The sequence below is a fragment of the Enhydra lutris genome, unplaced genomic scaffold, assembly GCF_002288905.1.
Source record: "Enhydra lutris kenyoni isolate GAN:26980312 unplaced genomic scaffold, ASM228890v2 scaffoldscaffold86, whole genome shotgun sequence".
In the NCBI taxonomy this organism is placed as follows: Eukaryota; Metazoa; Chordata; class Mammalia; order Carnivora; family Mustelidae; genus Enhydra; species Enhydra lutris.
The window spans coordinates 251,969-279,376 of record NW_019154170.1 but is presented as its reverse complement, the minus strand read 5'-3'; the positions used below and the strand labels follow the sequence as shown (position 1 = coordinate 279,376).

At 50.4% G+C, this 27,408-nt stretch overlaps 1 protein-coding gene across 4 annotated transcripts in view; it reads left to right on the top strand.

The window, feature by feature from the left end:
• The window catches only part of LOC111161798 (insulin receptor), a 124,989-nt gene that overhangs the window by 62,135 nt on the left and 35,446 nt on the right, over window positions 1-27,408 (top strand). For 3 of the 4 annotated variants that reach the window (XM_022525764.1, XM_022525763.1, XM_022525765.1), the window contains exons 3-7: window positions 16,986-17,307; window positions 22,348-22,496; window positions 23,541-23,685; window positions 25,238-25,452; window positions 26,385-26,511. In XM_022525764.1, coding sequence (XP_022381472.1) covers window positions 16,986-17,307; window positions 22,348-22,496; window positions 23,541-23,685; window positions 25,238-25,452; window positions 26,385-26,511 — 958 coding nt within the window. The remainder of the gene's footprint in view (window positions 1-16,985; window positions 17,308-22,347; window positions 22,497-23,540; window positions 23,686-25,237; window positions 25,453-26,384; window positions 26,512-27,408) is intronic. The other variant, XM_022525766.1, reaches the window with a different exon arrangement.

The following is a 27,408-nucleotide window of genomic DNA, read 5'->3' as shown; positions in this document are numbered from 1 at the left end:
CTTAAGGAGGTGCACTGGCTAAAGTAAGGTCCTTCCTCGCCTCCCCTATCCCCAGAGGCAATCACTCCTCTGAGTTTCATGTTCACCCCAGAGAGGAATTGTATGCACATGTGTGTGGATGCCGCTCACCTCTGCCTGGCCCTGTTTTTGCACGAATACACTCTCCTCACTGCTCTGTGCCTTGGCTTTCTCCCTTAATGGCATTTCTTGGAAGTCATCTGCATCTTTTTCTTTTGTGGCCCCATCATTTGGAAGGGACTTGTCCGGTTGGCAAGCGGTGGACATTTCCAACCCTTTGTCATTAGAAACAGCAAAGCAGTCGGCTGTCCTTGTACTTGAAACGGCACAGTTTTTCTCGAGGTCGTGCCTTCTGGAGTGCCAAGGGCATCCTAGTCCTTGCTCTTGAACCGAAGGAGGGTGGGTGATGTAGTATTCGAAGAGGGGGCGATGCAGAACGTTCTGTATTTGAGCTTGTAGGTTATTCACACATTATTTTTATCCTCAAACCCACATGGATCTTTTATGGGGTAAAACACACAACTTTTACAGACTGGATCTTGACACTTGGGTACGTTGAAGAGCAGAAGCTAGAGGTTTCAGGTAAATGTCTGGTTCCTTTAGGCTGTCGCGGGGGAGGTGTGAGTTATATAGTCATTGCTCCCTGCACAGTGTACTTGGAGCAACCGAGTCCTCGTTATTATCCAGGTGATGTCCCGGCACAGGTGGGTTTGCGGGCACCCCCAGGTGTGGGCCGTTACCCTCAGTGCTCCGCCTGTCTCACCTGTCCCCGAGGTTGTACCCTTAGCCTTGCTTGTATGCTCCGTTGGAAGATTTCAGCACAGACATGATGGCGAACAGTAGAACACCATAAACCGGGTTTGCTTCGGTGCAGTCCTGTTGCTGAGGAACACTGGGCAAACCGCACTCAGAAAACCACAGCTGAACCCAGCCGCGGGGGCTTCCACGCACGCGTGCTCGTGTCTCTGGCATCAGCTGGCTCCTCCAGGCCCTCACGGGTGGCAGGTGGCATCAGCCCCACGCCCAGCCAGTCACCTACGAGGCCTCGGTCTTGCCGCCTCTGGGCTTAGGGCTGGCCCCATGCTCACTGTGGCTGGGCAGAGAGCTCCCAGCCCCGGCATGTGAGGATGTTCTTAAAAGCAGGAGCCACGGGGCGCCTGGGTGGCTCAGTGGGTTGAAGCCTCTGCCTTGGGCTCAGGTCATGATCCCAGGGTCTTGGGATCGAGCCCCGCATCGGGCTCTCTGCTCAGCAGGGAGCCTGCTCCCTCCTCTCTCTCTGCCTGCCTCTCTGCCTACTTGTGATCTCTGTCTGTCAAATAAATGAAAAAAAAAAAAAAAAAAAAAAGCAGGAGCCACTGTTTTATAGCTCTTACTCTTTGCTGGCTGCTGGTGTGGGACAGTGGATAAAAAACAGAGGGTCCGGCTCTCATGCAGCCCATTCTCAGTGGGCCTGGTGTTCAGGAAACACATCCACTGACCAGTGGACAAGGTCATTTTGGGTTGTCGATAAGTCCTAGGAAGGAATGATGTTGGGGTAACAAGGCAGGCCAGGGTGAGTGGGGGCTCCATTAGGTAGAGAGGTCAGGGGAGCCCCTTTGAGGGGAAGCTGCTGTGGGAGGCACTGGGGAGCAAAATGGCTTCTAGGTGGTTGGAACTGTATGTGCAAAGGCCCTGGCGTGACCTGGTGATTTTTTTTTTTTTTTTTTTAAAGGAATTGATTGTATTGCCTGGGCTTTCAGTGCCACAAGTGAGGCCCAGAATGAACCGTAGGGCAACTCTGCGAATCGGGTGGCCTGGGTGATCTTCCATTTTACAAGTGGGGAATGGGCTCAGAGAGGTCAAGATGCTTGCCTAGGAGCCCAGAGTCGGGCTGTGGCAGACTCCACCTTGGACCTGATTCTCTGGCCACCGGCATGCATACCCTGAGTTGATGGCCATGTGGGGTTTAAGGACAGTCCTGCCTCCCATCCCTCCATCAGACCATCTCTTGTCAGCTCAGTAGCTGCATCCTCCTCCTCTCCCAGGAGGGGTCTCTAGCTCTGGCTTCTGTGGGCCAGCACTTATCTTGGCCACTTCCCACCCCTTTTGCCCTAGAGCTGTGGCCATTGGTTTCTCACACATGTGACAATTGTTCTCCGAAGCTAGTCAAGGTTACGATGCTGTGTGTGTGAGAGAGAGAGACCCCATTTTCCTAATGCAGAGTTCCTATTGGGTACCTGCTGTTTAATTTTTCTTCTTATTTTTTGGTTGCTAAGGAAAAATGCATTAATTTTTATCTTTGCATCCTGTGGAACTCTTTGTGAATAATGGGCAGCCCAGGGTAAGGGCTGCCAGGGAACAGATAGGAAGGAAATTTGGTGGGGGGGGGGGGGTGTGTGTTTGAGAACGAAGGTGCACCTTTGATCTTCAAATGCCACGGAGGGAATCTCCAGGTGAGCTGGGAGTGAGGGTGCGGGGTGTGCCCAGGAAGGTCAAAGCTGCACGCAGGTCCGGCCGGTGGCTCATAGGGCATGGGCTCGCTGACATCTCAGAGGGGTGGCTGTCATTTCCTGAGAGCAGTTCCAAGAAGAGGTCTATGAGCCAAGTGTGAGGTGTTTTCCTAGGGTTCGATGGGCAGGTCTTCACCATAAATCCCCTTGCAAGTCCATCCTCTCCCTGTATCCCTCTCTCCCCGCCCCCTCCCCCCATTCTCAGCCAGGCCAGGGAGGCCTAGCAGGGGGAGCCGTGTCTCCATTGAGACTGTGGGTTTGTTTCTCTGCGTGAGGATTTCCTTCCCCAACCTTTCTCAGTGTCCATGTCTCCGTGTGTGTGTGTGTGTGTGTGTGTGTGTGTGTGTGAGAAGGGACGCAGTTACGCATCTTGCTTTGGGTCTTACTCATTTCAAGTTTAAGCCCAAAGTCATTCAAGGCCCAAATTCCCAACCTTTCCCAGCATTCCATAATCACAGGCCTCGGGCAGGAATGTGCCCCAGAGCCCTCCAATTATGGTTTCCTTAGGAGGCTATTAAATCTTGATTTCTGAGAGGAAAATTGGGCATTCTCTGTTTTCCCTTTCAGTCTCCAGTGTTCTGCTACTGTGGGTGAGCTCTTCTAGAAGCTTCCAAGTGGTTTCAGAGGCCGTTTAGGTACCATAGGGAAGTGTGGTTATTTTATGACGTTCTTGGGCTATAGAAAGAGCTCGTCATGGGTTTCATTGAGATCCCTGGACAATCGTGTTGGCTGTTTCCTTTGGGGGAAGAAATGAGTGTGGGGTTGATGGGAACGTGGAGAGACTGGATTTGGATCCGAAGGGACCCATAGAAGTGCCTGGCGAGGACCTTCCTGTGCTGGACAGTGGAGGACCTGGGGAGCCCCCGTGTTTTCTGCCTTGGTTGCCTGCCTGGCTTTGGGCTACTTAGCACCGGGCACGGCAATGTTTGCACTTAGGGAACCGAAAGGAGCACAGTGATGAGTGGAGCGCAGTGACAGGCTGGGTTTCCAGGGTCAGCCATCCGTGCAGGGTCACCAGCGATACCGAATCTCCGGCTGCCTCCCCTCCTCCACCCCTGCCCCATACTTAGCAGATTGAGAGCGAATGTACAAAAGTGCGGATGAACACACTTTCCCCGAGAATACTTTGGGGAGAGGGACGTGAAGGTTTCTTGGGGCATAATTTAGATTTGGTCATTTAATCCATCCAGTGCCTCCCAGCCAGTGCTTTGTAGGCGGTCCACTATTTTGCGGAGGAATCAGGGCTGACAGATGAGATGCCCGGTGTCATTGCTGGTGCTAAGGACACCTGTGAACCCCTTTCTTGGGCTCTGCCAGGGGCTGGATGCTGTGCAGGGCACGTTTCATGTATCATCCCATCTGGTCCTCAGGCTCGCCCAAGCTGCTGTTACTCTCCCCATGTATACCCACGGGGAAACTGAGGCACGGAACGCCAAATCCTGTGACCAGGAGATAGCATGCCTCCCCTCAAAAAAACCCAGGTCTGCTTGAAGTCATAATTCTTCGTGCTCCACGCTGGTGTGCTTTGAAGCTGCAGATCCCAGGGCTGATGAGGAAGCCTCCGGAGAGCAGATTTGGACAATGCAGAATTTCTCCCCCTCCCGTTCATGATATGGCCCTAGTTCCAGTGCCAGTGCCTGAGGGTCTGGGATGCATGGGCGACTCTGGACAGCAGCTTGATTACATGGTGAAGACGGGGAGGGAAGCCGTGGAGACTAAGGCAAGGCAGAGGATTCTGCCAGAAGAGGGCATTTAGCTCTCTGGCTGTTCAGGGCAAGAAAGACTTTAGGGTTCACGGGAATAACCATCTGAGGAAATTAACAGCCCCCTGTGAACTGCGTGGAGTATCAGCACCGTCGGTAACTGAATGTTCTTGGTAGGTCACTAAATGTTCCCGGGCTCCTGAGCCGTTCTGTCTCCCCGAGAGGTATGTGGAGCTGCGTCTGTTCTGTCCACCACCTCGTGTCCAGAGCTTAGCATGGTGCATGCGGCTCTGGGGGCACAGATCTATGCACCGAGGGGACCCAAAGGAAGATGGTGGGAGGACTGGCAACACAATGTGTCTTGCTACCTAGTGAACTTTTTAATTAAGAAATGAGGAGTTCACAGGCAGGCAGCCTGCCTGTAAAGGTCAAAGGGGTTTCTAGGGCATCTCCATGGTGCAGAAAACAATGCACCTGTGACTAAATACTGGCTGGTGAGCGAGGGCATGGGTGTTGTTGGTCTTGGTGGGGAAGCACAGTTCCTCCGTGGTCATAGCGTGTGTGCAAAAGAGCCCGGTAAGCTTTCTCTCCATCAGGAGAGAAGGTGACTTCTTTGCGGTGTTGAGAAACTATGCATCTTTTTAAGATGATGTTTGGCCTCCAGGCTGATGGGAAGGCATTTCTGCAGCTCTGTTTTCCTTCATGTACTTTCCCCAAGTGTTTGCCTTGGCAGCGTAAACAGAGGCGGAGCCAAGAAGTGGCAGGTATCTGGGCTGTTGGCTCAGGTAGATGAAGGGCTACAGACAGGGTCTTGAGAGTTAGTAAGTGAGGATCCAGTGGCAAAGGGGTGAAGTCATTCTTTTCTCTGGCTGAAATAAACGTGGCAGGACATGGGTTTTCCCCTAAATCAGAGAACTCCATTTTTTTTTTTTTTCTAATAGAACAGCAGCGTCTGAGGTAGACACACTTTCGTGTCCCAAGAACAGCCATGGGGCTCTCGGCACGGAGATGACACAACGGAGCTTCTGGTCTTTGCTAGACAGAAAATAAAGCAGCCAAGACTGGCTTTAGGAACCAGCTCAATAAGGAAATAAGCCGAAAGTTTCCCTCTTTGGTCACAATGGAATTTGAACGAGGTGTCTTCTTTCTTCAAAGTAAACTCGATCCTACTTCGTGGTGTGTCTCTGCAGAAATGTAGTACGCTCTGCGGTTGACTTTTGTCCTTGAGAAGTTGAGATTTTCTCCATTCCTTGTCACTGCGTCTAAACTCTGCTAGCTCATGTGTGTAGAAGCTTCTAGGAAACTGGCTTCTGTTGACCTGTGTACATTCAAGACCACCGTGTACTTTGTTATTGAAAAGCCATCAGTCAGTCATGTGAGCGAGCGGACCTTTTTATGGTTGAGACTGTCCCCAGGGAAACCCTCCTCGCAATTCAGACCTTCCACGGGGACGGATTTCAAACTCTGACATTCCTCATTTCTACTTCCTTGTTCCCTTGGAGGCTGCAGTTCTCACTGTCTCTGCCTCGCCCCCACTAGAAAATGGTCATACCTAATTCCAAAAATGACACACAGCACTTGACCATGTGTATAGATAGCGACAGAGAAAAATATGCAAAGAGCTCATGGCAAAAGGCATTAATTACTAGGGAGCGAAAGAGAGGTTTTGCATTGTGTGAAGGGACAATCTTTAGTGAGGGCCCATGAGCACAGTATCAGACTTCAGAGAGGAAATTGGAAGAAATACCAGAAGAATTGAGAAACCCTTGGGGAACCTCAAACAGTCTCGATCATGGAGATAAACCTCAATTAGGCAACAAGGAGTTTGGATACTATGGTTAATAAGATCATGATAACAAAGTAGACTGAACTTTGTACTCTACAAATGATACACATTTTAAAATACTCTTGGAATATTTAGAAAAATTAATCATCTGTTAAATCTCAAAAAAAAAAAAAGGGAGCCCCAACGCAGTCCAAAAAACACTAGCCCTAATCTTTTGCTGCAAAACGTTAAGTGGAAATTAATTTTTAAAAGCTTAACTGAACAGACATGTGAGACAAACTGTTACCGTGTGATGAGGAAAAACAAAACACAGCTCTTAACTTTGGTTAGGGAAGAACTCAGTACTGTAAGGACAGACTCTTCAGAAGGCAGTAGAGTAGATGCAGAGACAAATTCAGGGCCATAAGCAATCACCCACAGAAATCACAAAAAATGACACAACAAATAATAGAACAATTCTTTCCAGGAAGAAGGAAATGATGAATTAACAGTGACTAACTGATTTAGAAAACAAATAGAACTGACAAACTCAAGAGCTGGGTCTTTTAGAGCCGTAATGCCCAATAAGGTAGCCACTGGCCACAGGAAAATTAATTGATTTGCAGTCACGTTGCCCAGATTTCCAGCTCTCAGTGGCTATAGGTGGCTAGTGAATTTGGACGGCACAGATACAGAACTTTTCTATCAATGCAGAAAGGATTTAAGACAGTGCTGTTTTCCAAAGGACTTATGAAGTAATGTAACTAAGGGGGGGAAAGGGGTGGGAGGACAAATATTGTAGAATTAAGAATGAAAAGAGAAATGTAATTTAAAACCCAGTAAAAATTATAGACAGCTCTGGTAACACTTTTGGGAATCTTTTTGAAATAATTTCACTTAGTGTTTTAAGTGCTTATTTTATTAGACTGATCAGGACCTTGTGGAAGAAATTAAGGCTGTGATTTTGCCCCCAAGAGCAGCTATGCCTGAATCTCATAAATTGCCATTGTGAATTTCCAAATAGCCTTTAAAATTTACCTTGGCTCAAGAAGCCAAAAATCTGAGTAGGTGGAAACAGCTTTTAAAAAGTGACCCTTAGAGTCCCTACCTAACACGCGTATGTGTTACGTACACAAATCAAGAAAACTTGAAAAATGTCCACGACAAACAAACGGGTCCTTACACCTTGCAAGAGTGGGTTTTAGGACCAGGCTGGGGTGGACTGAGGAGTGACTTAGCAGATGTTGTGGATTCCACATGTCAAACCCAGGTCAGGGAAGTCTGAGCACCCAGCTTCCTTGTCCGTCGTTTGTCTTAAGAGTCTGCAGCCGCCTGAGTTGGAAACTGGGGAACCATCTGGGAGATAAGTCCCAAAGGCTCCACCTCCCTAGTGGTTTCCGAAGGCAGCCTCTTCCTTCCTGTCCCTTCTGCCCTTGGCTTCTTCAGCCGTCCACCAGAGAGCTAGAAAATTGTCCCAGACATGGATCTGATGGTGTCTTTTCTGGTCGAAGCCCTTCTTTGGTTCCTCCTGAGGTGCAGAGTCCAAGCCCCAAGGCTCCCTAACTTCCCCGTCTGCCCTAACCTCCCCTGCCTCCTTCCCCTGTACTCTGCCCTTCATCAACTCTGAACTGTTTATAGTTGCTTAAAGGCTGCTCCTGATGATTCATGCGTGCACGCACTGTCCCTCCCCCATAGGATAAAGCCAGTCACCTGATCCCCCACCTTTTTTCCCCCCTTATGAGCTTTATTGTGTACCTACTGTGTGCATGGCTCTAGGACTCAGCATAAGACAGGCGAGGTCCTCCTTCCTTTCACAGGGCATAGCAGGAGAGGAGAGACAGTGTCTCCATTCATTTCTGCATACCAGTGCCAAGAAGGGGTGAGATCCAGGTGGGCCATGGTGGGGAGCAGGTAAATAAAACCCAGAGAACTCCATGATGCCACACTCAGCCCCATTCTCCTTGGAGACCTGGGTTTGATTTTGGCCGAGCTGTTTGCTAGCTGAGTTGGCCTCAGCAAAGCTGTCTTTCTGTGCCTCAGAACGAGATCGTTGTTTGAGTAGTAGGATTAATACCTTCCTAACCAATGTGGGTTGATGTCGTATTCTGCAGGAGGAATGTACATTTTTAAACTGTATTCTTGGTGGGAGGTGGTTAGAGATAATACCTGTTCACTGCCTCGGTTTACTGGAATTGCAAATACACGCGGAGCACACAGGTCTGACGTTTTCAGATCTACAGGGAACACTGGCTAGAGGGCACCTCAAAAGTCGCTCGTAGATTTTCTTAAGAGTGTAATTTATGAGTATGGTCCTTGGTTTTCTGGGTGAGTGATGGGTGCAAGTCCTGGGGGTAAGGCCCGAGAGAGAGCTGTGCCACTCCCCCCTGGCCTCCAATTTGGGGGATTTTGCTGTGTGACCCTGGAGAGCCAATGCCCCTCTCTGGGCCCCCAGCGAGTGAAGCCTGGGGCCAGGGCGCCCCTCGGCCATCCCAGGCCCTGCCACGGCGGTGACCCGATCTCCTCCCGGGCACACGTCCAGCTCGTGAGCGGCCCAAGTGGTGCAGTGGCTGCGTGGGGCGGTCCTTACACTCGGCTTCATCTTTTCTTTGACTTTCCCCAAAGTTCCATTCTTTGCAGGCCCGTCCTGCAGGGTCTGCATCCTCGGGAGGGCCCCCCCACCCCCCCAGCGGCGGCGGTCACGGCTGGAGCACCAGTTGGGCCGACGGAGCCCCGCGCGCCTGGGGGCGGGGCCAGAGCTCCGGCAACACGCCCGTCTATTGGCTGAGCGCGAGGGCGGCGCTGCGGCCACCGCCATCACCTGGCCCAGATTCCACGGAGCGGACTGCGCCTCGGGCTTTGTGCAGCGCGCGGACACCGCTTTCTCGAGGGGGCGGGGCCTCGCCCGCTTTCGGCCCGCCCGTTAGGAACTATACACACGCAGATGCCTGTCACCGACCAATCCTGAGGCTGCTTTAACGGGGAGCACCCCTCCAACCCCCCCCCACGCCCCTTTCTGGCAGGCGCGCACCGTATGTCTTCTAAGAGCTTCGCAACTCGATTCCAAACGCATCTGGAAAGCCTATCGGTTCGCGCGCGTGTGGGCGGCATTGTCAGGGAACCAAAGGGGGAGCTTCCCTGCTTCAAGGACACGCGTCCTTGCGGTTGTCGCTTCTCGCGGATCGCCGACTGGAAAGGGCGTCTGTTGACCACCGAGCCATCAGAAGTTCGCCCCCGGCCCCCGCCCCACCATTAAATCACCGAGGGGAGGAATTCCCCGAGTCAGTGCTGCCCAGGCTCGGGGGCTCGGGGGCTGGGCGGGGTGCTGGGGGCTCGAACCTCAGCCGTCCCGGACCCAGGGCGGGCGTGGGGGAGAAGGTCTGTGAATGGAAACGGAATAAATGACTCTACAGAGTTTATAAAATTCACACTTTCAGGGAGAGTCACAGGGCCCTGTGGGGAATGTGTCTGCAAGCCCATGACGCAACTGTTCCGTTTGGAAATTTCTGGAAAGCAGTAATTTGGGGAATAATAAATCTTGAGTGTCCCCCCCCCCCCCAACTACAGGCTTTGGAAAGAAATGTAACAAAATGTTATTAACATATGTCGTACTATGGAAACATAGTGGCTTCTTTCCTTTGGCTTTGTTTTGCTTTTTACCATATAGCTTCTTAATTAAGGAACACCAAACCGATTTGAACTTTTAAAAAAGGCAAAGGGGGGGAAAAAGGTGGCTGTCTTTTTCTAAGCATGTCGTTTACAGTGCAGCCCTGTGCTAGTCTTTCCCACTATTCCAGCCTTTAAACCTTACTTCGGATTTATTTTTACCTTTTTGTTTTGAGGTAGTTTTCAGGTTTACAGAAGAGTTGCAAGAATTGTATCCAGATTCATTGTTGTTTACATCTTACTGGACTTACTTCTAAAGCATTTATGTACACGTATTATATACATATATTTGGTTTTTTTCTTGAGTCTTTTGAGAGTCAGTTGTAGGCCTACTGGGCCTCAACTGGTAACTCCTCAGTGGCTTTCTAAGGACAAGAAAATTACCTGCATGGCGGCAGTGCAGTGAGCAGAATCAGAAGTTAACACTGAGGCAATATTTTAATCCACGAGCTCGTGTATAAATCTTATCCCAGGAGCCAGTGTTGTCCTCATCAGTACTATTTTTTCCTGGCCCTCTTTTCGATCTAAGACCACACTTCTTACTTAGTTGCTTTGACTGTCGGTTTTGTAATAAGGCAAAAATGATCGAAGAGACCGTTGTATAAGCTCGCAGTGATGTCAGGCAGCTCTTACATAGTTGTACTGGGGTAGTTGGGGGTAGAATTGTATGGTTAATCAATAGTATTTATTAATTATCTACCAAGGGCTTTTAAAATACATATTTTCAAATAGATGTCAGTTTTTAAAAGGGTATTACACATACATAGCAAAAACCAAAAAACAAAACCAAAAAAAAACCTACCAAATTTGCTGATATGTAAGGGTGTCCTACATACTGTCTACTCCAAGCTCATTCCCCTCCCCAGTTTTGGGGCACATTTCTTGTGTCCCTTTCAGAGGGACGTATGTCTCGTTTGTCCTTTTCTCTCCCCTCCCACCATTCCCATTTAAAGATAATAATTTCTGTACAGCAGAATCCGCCCTCTTTTGGTGTAAAGTTCTGCGAGTTTTGACTGATACATACATTCACATAACCAACACCTTCGTCAAGATACTGAATGGTTCCATCATCCCCCCCCCGACCCCCGCGCCCAGATCCTCTGGACCCTTTTCCAGCCCCTCCTCAGTTCCAGCCCACTGATGTGTCCACTGCCTGGACAGTTTTGGCTTTTCCAAGATATCATATAAATGGAATCATAAAGCATGTAAGACTGGCTTCTTACACTCAGGACAAAGCGTTTGAAATTCATCCACGTTTTTTGGTTGTTAACACTTAGGTGACTGCTCAGTGGGGTTCCTTGTGTGCAGGTATAATGTTTATCCATTCTCCACTCCAGGGACAATTGGATTGTTTCCTGTGTTGGGTGATTACGAATGTAGCCACTATAAACATTTAAATACAGGTCTTTGAGTGAACACCGGTGACTTCTTTGTTTTCCATTTCACCTGAGTAAACCCTTAGGCTGTGTGGTAAGGATAAGAAGGGCATGTTTAACTTTATAAGAAACTACCGAACTTTTCTAAACCAGCTGCCGTGTTCTGCCTTCCTGCTGTTTGGGTCTTTCCTTTCTCTACAAAGGACTTCTGTTGTGTAGACACTGCCCTGCCTCTTGTTTGTTTCACTTATTGCTACCCCGGAAGTGATTCCAGCATCAGCGTGCGTGGAGCTACGTTGTTTTTTGCAGCTGCAGAATATTCCACGCCTCAATCCCCTGTAATTTATTCACCTGGACCTCTAGGTTGTTTCCAGTCCTTTGCTCTTATAAACCCAGTGGGTAATGTCCTGTAGAGTGAAGATGACCATTGTCCAGATATCCGTGTACATGGAGTCTCTCTTGTCTGCAGGATGACTCCTAGTAGGAGAGATAGTGGGTCAAGTTGCACTTGCTTCCTTTGCTTTGAGTCACCTCTTCTTAAGTAATTTCTGGAGATCTCCCTCTAGGGGAGGCATCATTGGGGGCGGGGTGCATCACACTTATTCCAGAGGGTCCAACCAGAGGATTTGGACACAGCTGCCCCCTCCCCCCAATACTCCATGGAGTTATTTAGAGTTCAATTATCAATCTTCTCAACAGGGCATAGTGGAAAAGCCTTTTGAGGTCAAGTTTCAGGAAGGTTGTGGCTGCTTCTGCTAGTGTAACTGGAGGCCAGGGGCTTGGGAACCTTTAGGGAGAAGTGAGAGGGAATTGGGGCCAGCAGTCCAAGGTAGCTTGTCCGGGAGAAAGAGAGGGATGGACGAGGGACTTGTGTGTTTGGAGGAGGAAGGACTGGTGCGTGTTGTCTCTGGAAGGTCTGGGTGGATGGATGTTCCTTACACAGCTTGCACTTGTCCCAGAAAAGTGAGCAGCCGCTGGACTGCTTGGCAGTTTCTCAAAGAGGCTGCCATTGTCTTTGGCAGAAACAGCCTGGGCGGTGGCCCTTTGAGCGTGAGCTGCTGGGACTGCGGCTAGGTCTGGGACTCGATCAGGGGCCAGTGGAGGAGCACAGGGAGAGGAAAGTCCTCCATCTAGTCATTTTCATCTTGCAGAACCTGTGGTTTTCATTATTCCTCCCGGGGAGGGGTGGGGGCCGGTGGCTGGCCCAGTGGCATTTCTATTAAATAAGATCAGGTACTTGGAAACAGAATGGGAGACACCCGGAGGTGGCTTATCATTATGAGAGCATAGTCTGCAAAAGTTAAAAACACAACTTTATGTAAAAGGAGAAAAAAAAAAAAAAGCAAAAGAACACCCGTCAACACATTTCTTTTAACTCTTTAGTGAGGGGACCCGCAGGATGGCAAAGCCAAAGGGTTTGCTGTCACTGAATCAGGATTGCAAAGTTCGATACAGGGCTGTATAATGTCCTCTGGGGCCACAACACTGCCGTCTCTGGGAGGTTGTATCTTCTGGTGGATAAAAATCATTTACAGTGTGTCCATCTATGAGATGACATCGGACTCCCTGGGAATCTAGGCGCTGGCAGGAATAGTAACTCCATCCCAGGTATGTTTCCCTGAGCAGGGACTGGCCAGCCATCCAGCCCCTTGCCTGCTTCTGTTAAAGTTTTATCGGGCACAGCCGCGCCTATGTGTACGTGCATGTGCACGTGTACTGCACGTGCACATATCTTCTTTGGGGCTGCTTTGTGACCCTTCGCAGAAAAAGCTGGCCAGAGGCTCTGCTGGGGAATGAGATGACTCTCAGGTGGGCTCCAGCATAAAATTGGAAACTCCTGTTGTCAGCTTCCGGCCCTGTGTGCAAGTGTTGAGTATTTTTTCTTGGCATTGTCTAGGCCGGAAGGCTTATGTGTTTGGGAAGTTTTTGTTGGGTCTTTGCTATTGCTACTTTTGAACTCAAGGGCTGACCCTCGGACGGACACAGCTCCAGCCCAGGAAATAGAGCCCTTCCTGTTCTCACATGTGCCTTCCCAGAGGGTAGGGTCTTTGTGGGTCCTAGATAATTGTCTGCCTTAAATATTGCTTCCTGCCATTGAGCCTCCGCCCTTGGTCCCTGCAGACCGATCATTCATAACAATGACGATCATAATAATAGGACCCGTGGTAGCCAGCTTACAGCAAACCTACACGTAGATCAAAGAATCCTGCACTGGGGCACCTGCATGGCTTGGTGGTTGACCATCGGACTCTTGATCTTGGCTCAGGTCTTGATCTCAGGGTCACGAGTTCGAGCCCCACTTTGGGCTCTGTGCTAGGCATGAGTCTACTTAATAAAAAAAACAGAACAAACAACACCCCCCCCCCCCAAGAATCCAGTGCTTTATCCGCATCATCTTGTTGAGTTGTGAGACGTTAAGGGACCATTATCTCCATTTTACAAACCAGAAAACTGAGGCTGTTGCTTCTTTAAGGAAATCTTTATGGTGTGCCTGTCTGGTGGTGGGTGTTGTGTTGCCCAAGCTGAGGGCAGATTGCTTCTTCCTTGACGCGTGGACCCGGTGGATGGCCACGGTGATTCTTTATATCGGGAATAATCAGATTCAGAGCCCAGAGACCTAGGGTTTCACTTTGGCCCTGCTGCTTCTCAAAAGGCCTGTGGTCTTACTTCTGTGAAATGGAGACACGTCCTTGTTCCTCTGCTCCTCTACTGCTTACTCCTAACCCTGCTGGAGTCTTTGTTAGAATTAAGTGAGAATCTAATGGGTAATATGTAATCCCTAAAAAACCTACACAGACCTTCTCCCATTACCTGCCTTGCTCCTGTTACAGCTGGTTTGTTCTATCTGGGTCCATGGCGTAAAAAATCAGAATATGCACCATGCATAGATGCTCCAAGTTTTGCATTTGTGTGTAGATTTTCATGGTATTTGTGGTGCCCCTGTAACTGGGGGTTGGATCGTGGGTGCATCCTTGAGCCAGTGGCTAAAAATGGGGTACTTGGACGTACTCCAAAGTCATTCCTTTTCCTCCTCTCTAATCAGAGGTGTCCCTACGGAACTCCAGCTGGTGCACGCCCCATCTTAGGAGTGGTTGTTCTAGGAGCCGGTGCTGTGAATGGTGCAGACACAGCCTGTCCTCCAGCCTTTCCTTTAGACAGACGGTCAACAAACACCCAGAGTAATTTTTGAGAGTGATAAATACTATAGGATCAGATAATGTGTTAGAACATGGTTGAGCTGGGGGGAAGTAACTTCCAGTGGGGAGGTCAGGGAAGGTCTTTTCTAAGGTGCTGGGACCTGAAGGACAAGAAGGAGCCAGTCATGGGAGGACAGTGGGGAGGGCACTCCCGCCAGCTGGAACAGCAGATGTGAAGGTCCTGAGGTAGAAGTATGTGTATGTGTCATGTGAGCAGCAGTGCGGGTAGGATTGGGGAGCAGGAAGAACACCCAGATGGCTGCTGCCTGGGGCTGGGAGAAGGACTCCAAGAGGCCAGCAGGCTAGACCACAGGAGACCTCTGGGCCTTGGCAAGGAGTTTACTCTCATTCTCTAATCCTCTGGTGTCCAATGCAAGAGCCAGTAGCTACCAGTGGCTGGTGAAATTAAAACTGGTATACAAAGAAAGATTTAGTTCCTCAGGAGAAATTGGAACCGTTGTGTCCTCTTGGTGGGAAAGTAAAATGGCGAAGCTGCTGTGGAGAACAGTGTGGCAGCTCCTCAAAAAATTAAAAAGAGAATTACTCTCTGATTCAACAGTTCTGCTTGGGTGTACATGCAGAAGAATTGAAAGCTGGGTCTTGAAGGTCTTCGTGTATCCATGGTCTTAACAGCATTATTCTCCATGCCGCAGAGGTGAAAACAAGGCACGTGCCAGTTGATGGATAAATGAATAAATAAAATGTGGCATATACACACCGTCAAATGCTATTCAGCCTTAAAAAGGAAAGAAATTTAGACACCTGCTACAGCACGGATGGATCTTGAAGACCTTACACTCTGTGAAACAAACCAGTAACAAAAAGACCAATAGTACATCATTTCACTCCCAGGAGGTCCCCAGAATGGATGGTGGGAGCCAGACACTGGGTGGGTCTTGGGGAGTCAGTGTGTGTTTTTTTTTAAGATTTTATTTATTTATTTGACAGAGATCACAAGTAGGCAGAGAGGCAGGCAGAGAGAGGGGGGGAAGCAGGCTCCCTGCTGAGCAGAGAGCCCAATGCGGGACTCGATACCAGGATCCTGAGACCATGACCTGAGCTGAAGACAGAGCCTTAACCCACTGAGCCATCCAGGCGCCCGGGGAGCCAGTGTTTAAAGAGAGACAGAGTATTGGTCTGGGAAGATGTGAAAGTTCTGGAGATGGGTGGTGGGGATGGGTGTGGGACAGTATGAGTATACTTTGTACCACTGAGCTGTGCCCTTAAAAATGGCTAAGATGGTCAATTTTATGCTTCATGTATTTTGCCACGATTAAAAGAAATTAGTTCCTCATTGCATTAACCACACACAAGAGCCACAGGGGAGAAGTGGCTGCTGTGTTGGACAGCGCAGCTGGAGAACGGTCCTGTCCTCGTAGCAAGTTCCATCAGACAGCGCTGCTCCTGTGTGAATGCGGCTCCAGACGCCCCTTCTGTTTCCTGGAGCCTGTTTTGGGGGCCCAAAGTTGCTGCAGCAAAACGCCTGAGGGCTTGGGGTCAGTAACACCCCCAGCTTCCGGACTGTGTTTCAAGCCAAGCAGAGTACATGAGCGAAGAAAGCAACTCCTGGAATGGGGCAGTGCCACGGCTGATGTCTGTCCGGCCTCAGGGAAACCATTTGTCCATGGACAGATTTGCTGACAGCCTGGACAGGGAGGCCTGATGCTGAGGGACCGAAATCAAGGGGTGATCAGGAAGGGATGAGTAGTGAGACGTGGAGAAAAAGGGGATGGGTCACAAGCTGTTGCTGGAACTGGGGGCAGAGTCCAGCATTTGGTGGACAAGTTCATTGCGGGGGACCAGAAACTCCCCTGGCCACGAGATCAGAGGGAAGCCTCTGGTGTCCCCATCGGCGGGAACTTCTGTTTTCTTCCTGTTCATTAGCTCCTTCAGGTTGCAGCAGACACATCCCCTCCCCTTACTTCCAGCCCCATGCTGTGGCTTATATGATTGCGCCAGTTTAAGTAATGAACCTGCCTCCTCCATTGGACCCTGTGCTCCGGAAGGAGGGGCTGCGGCTACCTTGTTCCTTGTTCCTTGGCTGGAGCATCTAGATCAGGGCAATCAGGTGTCTACTGAAGTGACAAATGACCTTAGGGTGACTTGCTCCACCTTCTCGTACCGTGGTTTCCCCATCTGTTACACAGAGGCAGCGGCCCTAACACCGTGTCTGTGTACACGGATACCGCAGAAGCCCGCTAGAACAAGCTTGCGAGACCTGACTGTCGGGTTTTCAGGACATTTGTCAACCAGCTATTAAAGAAGCCGTTATGAAATGTACATGATACAGACTTACTGTGAACAAATCACCTTAAAAAAAAAAGCAATAAATACTCAGAACTCACTGCTTCTGATCGCCTCGCCACGTTTTTTGATTAGGTTCTTGGGTTATTTGCTACTGTTGTAGCCATTCGGTGGAGAGGCTGCTGAAGGCTGGGCTGCTCCGTGTCTCTCATCAGCTCCCCGTTGAGCAGCATTCTGTTGGTAGCTTTGGATGGCCCGAGGAGGGGGTGTTTACACCAGGGCGATGTGCAGGAGCTGTGAGTCCGAGCCTGTCTGCCTGCCTTCCCGGAGTGGTCTTACACACTTGCAAGCACACCGCTGGCCCGGGGTAGTGGGGCTGACTTGGGTTAACAGTCACGCCTGGCGTAGAGCAAGTACGGTAGAAGGGAGACCGTTGCTGGTTTTCTTTTGCTTGGCTTGCTGTCCCTCATCCAGACTTGCCGTCTCTGCGCACGGCCATTGCTGACCGGCTGTTTCCTCTCTCCCTCCAGTTTGTCCCACCATCTGCAAGTCGCACGGCTGCACCTCGGAGGGCCTCTGCTGCCACAGCGAGTGCTTAGGCAATTGCTCCGAGCCCGACGACCCCACCAAGTGCGTGGCCTGTCGCAACTTCTACCTGGACGGCAGGTGCGTGGAGACCTGCCCGCCCCCCTACTACCACTTCCAGGACTGGCGCTGCGTGAACTTCAGCTTTTGCCAGGACCTACACAACAAGTGCAAGAACTCCCGGAGGCAGGGCTGCCACCAGTACGTCATTCACAGCAACAAGTGCATCCCCGAGTGCCCCTCTGGTTACACGATGAATTCCAGCAAGTGAGTCCGGGGTGCAGCTTCTGGGAGGGTGGGGGGAGGCATGGAGGGGGCGGGCGGCATCTGCTAAAACTGTGTGAAAAACTAGAGTTAACTGGCATCGAGTGAGGAGGAGGCTACCGAGTAGTGATCTGCTTGGGTCTGTCGGAGGCCATCTCTGCCTCCTGGTTTGGTCCTGGCCTTTGGAGCAGGGAGTCGACGCGAGAGTGAGTTTTTTCCCATATTCTGCACCATTTTTTTTTTCCTGCACCATTTTTTAAAGTTTTTCTGTGCTTAGCTTGGGGGAACAGAAGACAGAAAGACAAGGAGTCCTTGGTTCCCCCCCTTTGCATGGACAGGACTATCCCCAGCGTTACAGCTGAGGGCAGAGCTGAGTTTTTCAGGTTTTCTGCCTGCTGGAGCCACTTAGTATGGGGAGATTAGCCTGGAGCTCAGGGAGGAAGAGACTCTGGAGTATTCGAGACTCTTCCCAGGACTTTGGTGCACCTTGAAGGACAGCACCGTCCAGCCGTTCCCTAGTGTTCGGGTGAGGGATACGGTGTGAGTCAGATTTCCTACATACATCACAGGCTTTTTGTTCATGTTGTTAAGCTTTTTAGATGAGCTATTTCAGTGTCTCAGGGCTGTAACCAAGTTTGAAAAATCTGTTTCCTGGTTTTTGTGTTGAGGGTTTGGGAAAAAAAAAACAACACAACCCACCCCACGAAACAACAAAAAAAACAAATCAGAAACAGACGCACGTCAAGGGGCCTTGAGCTGATCTGCTTACGTAAAAAAATCTTCCTCTGCGGACTTGAGAATTAGCCAAGCGAACGTGTTCTGGTGGGAAATTTTATTTCCCCGGGTGGAGTGGGTGGGAAGGAAAACAATCTTTATTTCGGTTCCTATGAGCCTCTCTCTGAGTGTTTGTGAAACCTGCAAGTACAACATGTTTTGTTTTACTTGTTTTTGATAAAACCTATCAAGTGGCTTTGTTGACCAAAAATAGGCTTCTATAAATCACCTTTGCATGCCAGACAGAGCCTTTTTTTTTTTTTTTTTTTCCTGGCTAGTTTATCCGTCAGGTTGGGAAAATGACCATATTCCTTTTGATTCATTTCTGTTTTTTGTTTTTTCTCCACATTTGAAATAAAACATGGATATTAACGTCTTCCGGCGAGATGTTTGTTTAAAAGACACTGGCTTTAAATAAAAGGTATTTTTTTTTCCCTTGACCGTAACTGAGACCTGAGATGGAGAGGAGATTTCTTTGATGTGCTTGCTGATGGGGTAGCAACCCCTCAAACCCAAACCCCGGGAAGCTGGCAGCCTGTCCTGTGATGTCTGGGACCTTTACTGAGGGAAGAAAGGCAAAGTGAGGAATGCCAGTTAGAACTAGCCATAGCAGGGGCGCCTGGGTGGCTCAGTTGGTTGGGCAACTGCCTTCGGCTCAGGTCATGATCCTGGGGTCTTGGGACTGAGTCCCACATCGGGCTCCCAGCTCCATGGGGAGTCTGCTTCTTCCTCTGACCTCCCCTCTCATGCTCTCTCTCTGTCTCTCGAATAAATAAATTAAAAAAAAAAAAAAAAAGAACTAGCCATAGCAATATTTTACTTTGTTGGTTAAAATAAAAACAAAAACAAAAACAAACACTAGTTTTTCTTCCAGAGCTTTTCTTCCAGAGCTTTTATTTGCTGAAAGACTTTAGTGTTCTCATTTTCTAATGTGGTTTGATAACAAATAGAACCAGATAGGTTTATCTGGGAAATGGTTTCTGATGGTTTTGGAACAGAGGTCTGGGAACCCATGTGATTCATTAGAAAGCCTCACAGAGGTGACTTTGAGGTTCCTGGTGGGAGCACCGGCGTGCTCTTTCCTGGGATGAGGAGGGCTTGATCTGTGGGATGAATGTTAGAGTGTGGTGGGTGTGGGGCATCCCTGTCTCCCCCCCCCAACAATGATCTTTGCCAGCCATACAGGTCCCAGCTGAAAAGCCCCTTCCCTATTTGACCGCCCCGTCTGAATGAGCGTGCAGCCACTCCTTGGCACATTGCACAGTTTTCACTCTTTTCCCAGCATTTACCGCTAATTGCTATCTTAAGTGCCTTCGCCACCTGACTGTAGGTTTCACAGTGTATCGGTGAGCTCTGTCTGTGTAACAAACCTCCCAACACTTAGTGACTCGAGACAACACTTATTTCTGATTTGTAATGATTTCTGGGGTTGACCTGTGGTTTGTCCAGCCTGGGCTGCACCTAGCCTCTCCTATCTGGAATGGGCGGCCGAGGCCTCTCCTGGTGTGGTTTCTTAGCCCAGCAGCCAGCGAGGGCCTGCCCCAGTGTGCACGTACTTATCAACCCTCTGTTTGCATTAAATTTGTTAACGTCCCATTGGCCAAAGCAAGTCACGTGGGCAAGCCCAGATTCTCTGAATGGGGAGTACGCGCACTTCTTGTTGGGACGGGCTGCAGACAACTTGTGGCCTTGTAATCTCCCACGGGGAAAGTAGATCGCCTGTTTCCTTCACTCATGTATGCCTGCGGCTTAGGATGGGTACTGGCAAAGGGCCAGATAGTAAATATTTTCAGCTCTGAGGGCCATATGGCCTCTGTTGCAGCTATGCAGCTCAGCCCCTGTAGGGCAAAAGAACCATAGATGATACGTCAACCAGTGGGCGCGGCCAGGCTCCCACATAATGGCATTTACAAAGACAGGTGGCTGGCCAGATAAGGCCTGCGGGCCATCATTGGCCGATCCCTGGCCTAGAGTATCACCTGTCACCTTACAGGTGCTCAGGGAGTTATTTGCAGAATCAACAAAAGAACCCAAACATTGGGTCCCTGTTCCACTTCCTCCCCAGCTGTTCTAATGTCAGCCGGGTGTCTGTGGGGCAGTTCTGACCCCAGCCACCCGGAGTGAGCATCGGGCTGTGCCCTCCACAATCCAGCGCTCGCTCCAGACACCAGCCACGCTTCGGGGTACCCAGGCCACCCACGCTTCTCCTCGGCTGGCTATACATGTAGGGGTTCTCACATATCCTTTTCAGGTTCAGTAATTTGCTAGAACAGATGACAGTACTTTAAAAAAAAAAAAAAAAATCCATACCATTCTGTCAGTCCCGAGCCCGTTGATGGTAGCACCCTTGGTTAGGGACGCTGGCAGGGGTTGGCCAGGGGGTACACGTCGCTTGTGGAGAGCTCCAGACGTTTCCCCGTCAGGGCCCCTGTTTATCGCTGGGCCAGCCCTTGTGGTTCTTCCTATGATCGCTCGACGCACTTCAGCAAAGACTATCTGGGAACTTTGAGAAACAAGGGCGATGACTCAGGAGTCCTCACAAGAAGGCACACGGCAGCCTCGGGGGCCACACAGCGAGGTCACGGGGAAGGAGAGAGAGAGAGAGAGAGAGAGGACCTGTGGCTCTGCCTTTGTTAGGACCCGAGGGCGGGTGTCCACGGTTTTGTGGGTTCACCCTTTCCTGGTGAATTTAAAGCATAAGAAGAGGAATTGGGGTGGGAGGGAGACGTGGGGTCCCTCGGGCAGTCAACCATCTAGGCCCCCAGAGCTTTCTCAAAGAGGGGGCTTCGGGGGTGGGCAGCCGAGTTCCGTATCTGGTGTGTGGCTCGGGGCTGGGACTTACTGCTGACGGAACATTGATTCCAGCGGGACGTTGGGAATCAGAGCTGGTCAGTGTCAGGCACTGACCCTGCACACATTCCCAAGTACAGCTTCATCCTTAATTACTGCGGAGATGCCCAGCTCTGCCCCGTGGAAACTTCACGGAGCCAGTGTCCAGAATTTCCCCTGGGCTCTCATTACAGAGCTGTGATCTGGGGACTTCTTGACCATGTGATTGAACGCCCATCTTCAGTGGCTGAAAAACCCACAAATCGGATCCCACCTTTGGTCTTCTGGGTGACCGGCCCCCATCCTGCAGCTACACGGGGACCCCCTATGCTGTCCCCTTGGTAGCATAACAAAGGGGCTCCCACCTCTCAGGGAATGCCAAGAGCCTTTGAAGCTCTGTGCCAGGACCTGGGACTGCTGTCACCAAGGTCATTCTGAAGAATCGGATATGCCAGGGCTGTGTGACGGACACCAGCAGCAACAGTGATACCACTAATGAAAAATGGTCATCAGAGCAAGGACTGGTGATTCCTGTTCTCTACATGCCACGTGGTTTAGACGGTTTCTCCCCTTGGGAAGTTTGGTAAAACCCTCTCTGGACTAACTTGGGTGCGTGCCCACCACCTCTGAATCCCCGGGGACGGGTAGAAGGTGGTGTCCAGCCTGGCCTGGATCCTGTGTCTTGCCTGGACCTCGGAGTGCTGTGCTAGCCAAGAACCCTTCAAGGACCACTGGCTACGGTCAGCAGAGCCAGAGGCTGCCTCTGTCACACACTGTCCTGTGCCAGGCTGTGTTACAGGTGTGGGCACATCGTACCCCACGCAACAGTAAGCACCTGGTCTCCTTGGGAGCGGTGGCCGCAGTTCTGCCCTGTGGGAGCAGCCCCACCATGGTATGGGGCAGTGGAAATCCTCTGAAAGGCCCATCAGCTTGGAATAATTCCCATCATGTGATAACACCCAAGTCCCATCCCTTCGGTGTGATGGCATGAGTCCTGCCTCTTTGGGGTAGAACCGGATCCTCCTGGGGGTGCAGAGTGAATCCCATTACTTTGGGGTATGTGGGAGCCCCGTCGTTTTAGGGGAGAAGCGTGAGTCCCCTAGGACTAGCTGTAGGACTTGCTGGCGTGGAGGACGGCACACACCTGCCACTTTATGCGGTGGTTCTTACTGGGGGTGATTTGTCCCCCTGTTGGCAGAGGGGACGATGTTTGGAGACATTTTTGGCTGGCATGGAGTGTGGGAGGTCCAGGGGGGCTCCTCACCACCTTCCAGCGCCAGGACACGCTCACCACAAAGAATTTCTCCTGCCCTGCATGTCAGCAATGCTGTGGTTGAAAGGCCTTAGGGTAACAGCGTAAGTCCCGTCCCTTGGGCCCGGTGCAGTCCTGGCATGTGGGGTCCTGGGTGCCCTGACCCCCTCTCTCCACTCTGTCCTCAGCCTGATGTGCACTCCATGCCTGGGCCCCTGTCCCAAGGTCTGCCACATCCTGGAAGGCGAGAAGACCATTGACTCGGTGACGTCCGCCCAGGAGCTTCGAGGCTGCACTGTGGTCAACGGAAGCCTCATCATCAACATCCGAGGGGGCAGTGAGTGCTCTGGGGGCAGGGGGCTGCCCCGGGGGCGGGGACCTACCTTCCCAGCTGCACACCGGGGGAGGAGTTTGAGGAGTTGGCTTCCAGACCGAAATTCAAATTTGTGGCTCAGTCCTGGCCCCGCCCACCTGGAGATTCTAGTTTTCCAAGTTGGGAATTGGCATTCTGACTTGGGAATTTGCATTTTTAACGAGTAGGCCACGTGCCCTGTGGCAGGTCTGTGGGCTGTGTTTCCAGAAATGTGGTTGCAAGCAAAAAAGGCATCCTTTTGTTTATATTTTCAGCAAGCATTTATCGAATGCATACTCACAGTGAACAAAGCAAAGCCCCCCACCATGGGTCCTACAAACACATCAGTGTATGACGTAAACTTGGGGTGGTCCCCACCATGGAGGGAAGTGAAGCAGGGAAATGGGGGGTGGGGGGGAGCCGAGATCAGCGACTTTTTCTTATAAAGGGCTGTAGAGTAAATACATTCAGCTTTGCAGGCCCCATGGTCTCTGCCACTGTAGAACTTGAGAACGAAGGGGCATGGCTCTTTTCCAGTTAAACGTTATTTACAAAACGGACTGGAATTTCAGCCACTGGGCTTCCTGTCATTTGCCAGCCTCTGGGATAGAGAATAAAGGGGTGTGCTGTTTTTGAGGGGGATGAGCGGGATGCCTTGAGCTGGAGATGAAGCAAACCAAGCAGATCTATGAGAGAATGATATTCCGGGCAAAGGAGGAAGCCAGTGCAAAGGTCCTGAGGCAGAAGGATGCCTGGCTTGCTTAAGGGGTGGTGGGGAGGCCCGTGTGTCTGGAGGAGGGCAAACAAGGTAAAGGATGAGGAAAAAAAATGCGCTGGTCACTTACATAGGGACTTGCAGACCCTGCGGTAAAGGCTTGGATAGTAGGATAGTACTCTAAGTTTGATACATTTTGAGCAGGGCATGTGGAAGCCACTTGCAACCTCTAGGCTGACTCCTCCCTATGGGTGATTATGGGAGGATTAAAATATTTCTGTAGAAGCTCACGGGATATTCTCCCCTTTCCTTAGACAACCTGGCAGCTGAGCTGGAGGCCAACCTTGGACTCATTGAGGAAATTTCCGGGTATCTGAAAATCCGGAGATCCTACGCTCTTGTGTCACTTTCCTTTTTCCGGAAGTTACGGCTGATTCGAGGAGAGACCTTGGAAATCGGGTATGTGGCCTGGTTCTGTGTGGAGCCCGGGTGCTTGCTAGGAGGTTCACGAGTTAAAGCGACTGAGGGGTTTCTGCCAAAACACGGAAACACCTGTGTCGTGGACGGACAAATGGATAAAGATGAGGCCCGTACATGCAGTGGAATATCACTCAGCCGTAAAAAGGAAGGAAATCCTGCCATTTGTAGCAGCGTGCACGGACCTTGAGGGTGTTATGCTGAGTGAAATAAGTCAGAGAAAGACAAATGCTGTAGGATCTCCGTCGCATGAGGAATCTAAAAACAAAACCACAAAACCAAGCTTCGAGACACAGAGAGTAGATTGGTGTTGCCAGAAGCAGGGGTAGGGAGCAGGAGGAGACAGGAGGAGACCCTCCCCGGGGGTCAGAGGGGACGGACTTCCAGTCATAAAAATAAACAAGTCCTGGGGTGTAATGTACTCATCGTGACCATTGTTAACAGTACTGTATTCTACATTTGCAGGTTGCTAAGAGCGTAAATCTTACTTTTTAAAAAAGATTTTATTCACTTATTGGACAGAGAGCACAAGCAAGGGGAGTGGCGGACAGAGAGAGAGGGAGAAGCAGTCCCCACTGAGCAGGGAGCCCAATGCAGGACTCGATCCCAGGACCCTGAGAACATGACCTGAGCCGAAGGCAGACGCCCAGCTGACTTCTAACATTTACGTTCTTAGCAGCTTTTAAATATGTGATACAATATCATTTCATGTACTTAGAATGACAGAACTTAGGGGTTTTAAAGCCCCCATAGAATCTGTTAGGGGACAGTGCCTGGAGAAGCCTGGAGAGGAAGGAATGTGCTGGGACGTGTTGAGAGACCTAGCCAAGGAAGTAGATACGGTCACTCTTGGGAAATCTCAGGGGCTACAACTCAAGCTCTGTGCCCTCCAGGTGTGCTGTGGGCTTCGTTATGAGTCGGCACACTGCCTTGACCGGGACCCTGGGAGCTCTGTGCCCTCTACCTTCTCACCACTTGGTCCCCTTTGACATTGACTCTTCCTTGCTGAAATTCTCATCTCTGGCCCATAGGATTCTCCTTTTTGGAGATACTCTCCCTGCCTCCTCCTCTCCATCCCAGGCCCCTTCACTCCACCTGCCTTTGAGACTTGCCGTGGGGGGCTCCCAGCCTTGGCTGTCTCTCTAGTGATCTCCTCCTACGTGTGCTGAGTCCGGCTCTGGCTAACCCTCGAGCCTGTCTCTAGCCCGGCGACCCCCAGAAGCCTCAGATGCCACAGGTACAAAATGGAACTCCTCTCCTGGCCCTAGTTGTCCATCCTCATTTCCCAGATCCCCTCCCCTCGAGGTCTACTGACTCTATTTAGGTCAGTAAGACAACAGAAAGCCAGACTAGCTGTGTTTCCTGCAGATGGGGATAGACTCACGAGTGACAAGTCTGAGGAGGACTGTCCAGCAGGGACCCAGGTTCTGTCCATTCCGTGCTCCTTAGGGTCACAGCTCCAGCTGCGGCCCCACTATCTTGGCGTTGGAGGTGATAAGCCAGTGAATGACTGGGCTTGTGTATGTTTCCGTAGGAACTACTCTTTCTACGCCTTGGACAACCAGAACCTAAGGCAGCTTTGGGATTGGAGCAAACACAACCTCACCATCACTCAGGGGAAACTCTTCTTCCACTATAATCCCAAACTCTGCTTGTCAGAAATTCACAAGATGGAGGAAGTTTCGGGAACCAAGGGGCGCCAGGAGAGGAACGACATTGCCCTGAAGACCAACGGGGACCAGGCGTCTTGTAAGTGGTGATGTCCTGGTCCTTCCAGCCCGTGGACCAGATAAGGTGTCCACCCTCCTCCTTGAGGACTGGCCCCCGGGTGAGGGGTGTCGTTGCCTCTCAATGAGCTGGAACAACTCTGGGTCATAGAGTCCTGCTTCTGAAATACGGAGGACAGGTGTATCTTATCTTAGCGACTAGAGAGATAACAGTGCCTGATTCTGGCAGATGCCTCATCCGCATTGAATGAATGAATGAATGAATGAATGATTCAGTTCCTCCGTATAGATGGCCTTGGCTCCAGTGCTCTAGCAGGTCCCGTAGATGCTAATAGAGCCAGAGGCTGCTAGCTGGTGACACTCCCCTGATAGGTTCTCTCTGGAAGGGACATCCGAGCCTTGAGGCGCTAAGGGACTCCGGTCATTACAGCGGAGTGTGGGAACTCAGGAGGGAGGGAGAGCAGGCTGGGGTGGAGCTTAAGGGATGCTTGCTTGCCTGCCGCTCTTTGTAAGGCCTGGTCTCTCCGTGATCGGCTCGCTCTCTGAACTCCCTCGGCACGTGTTCCATTTTGCACCAGGGTTGAACGTCTTCCAACACGTAAGGCTCGGAAGCCCACATACATGCCAGCATTGTGCCGGGACAGACGTTACTCTTGAAAATGACTTCTCCCAGTAATTACTGGCGAGGTGTCCTTCTCGGTGGGTGCTGACTGCTGTTATGTACTGTTGAGCCTCTGGCCAGGTCACTGGCTCATCGTAGGGGCCAGCTTGCGAGACCGGCTCTGGCCTCCGAGCCCCAGGAGGAGGCGTGTGGGAGTGAGACCCACCCAGGAGGTAGCAGACTGACATCCCCCTTCCTGTGGGCGCTCTTGGAGATGCAGGATCACCTGTTCCGGGCTGGGCTGAAGGACGTTTTTAGTGCTGATACTGTTAACTGTTTTTAAACTTTCCTAGGTGAGAATGAACTCCTTAAATTTTCTTACATTCGGACATCATACGACAAGATCTTGCTGAAATGGGAGCCATACTGGCCCCCTGACTTCCGAGACCTCCTGGGGTTCATGCTTTTCTACAAAGAGGCGTAAGTAGGAGATAAAAGAGGTGTGCGGGTTCGGAGGGTCCCCTTGGAGACTCTGCAGTCTCTCTCTTCCTTGGGGATGGCTGTCGTCAGTCCCTTTTGACCATCTCACAAGCCGGTGGCCTGGGAAATTAGTAAAATCCCCGTTTGTCAAAACCAGAAATTAAAACAAACCGGTTTCTTTTGCCAAGTTTCCTACAGCAACATCCCACTGTGCCTCATAATCTGTACATCTCGCCAGGACATCCTTAACGAAATTCACTCAGTCTGCTTAGTGGATTTTTAAAGATTTATTTGCATATCAATTTTGTATTTTTTCCCAACATTTAAAGAATTGTGACAACACCTACGTGACATAAAATTGGCCCCTTGGACTCAATTTCTCTGTACAGCTTGTTAAGCACATTCACAGTGTTGTGCACTTGTCTCCAGCATCCGTCTCTAGAATTTTCTCCTCTTCCCAAACGAAAACTGTGTCCATTAAACAACACCCAGTCATTCTGAGTACAGTTGGCCCTTGAACAATGCCAAAGCTAGGGGCTCTGACTCCCCTACCCAGCCAAAAATCCACACACAATTTTTATCCCTCCCCCAAACTTAGTTGCTAATAGCCTGCTATTTCCTAGAAGCCTTATTGATAACACAAACCATTGACTGATGTGGATTTTGGGTGTTATATGTATTATAGACTGTGTTCTTACAAGAAAGTCCGCTAGAGAAAAGAAAATGTTATTAAGAAAGTCACAAGGAGGGAAAATGCAGTTATGGTCCTGGACTGTAAAAAATCCATCCACGCACGAGTGGACCCACGCCATTCGGCCCACGTTGTTCAAGGGTCTGCTGTATGCGACTATGCTGAAAACATTTTTTTAAAAAAATTTTGTTTTTAAGTAATCTGTT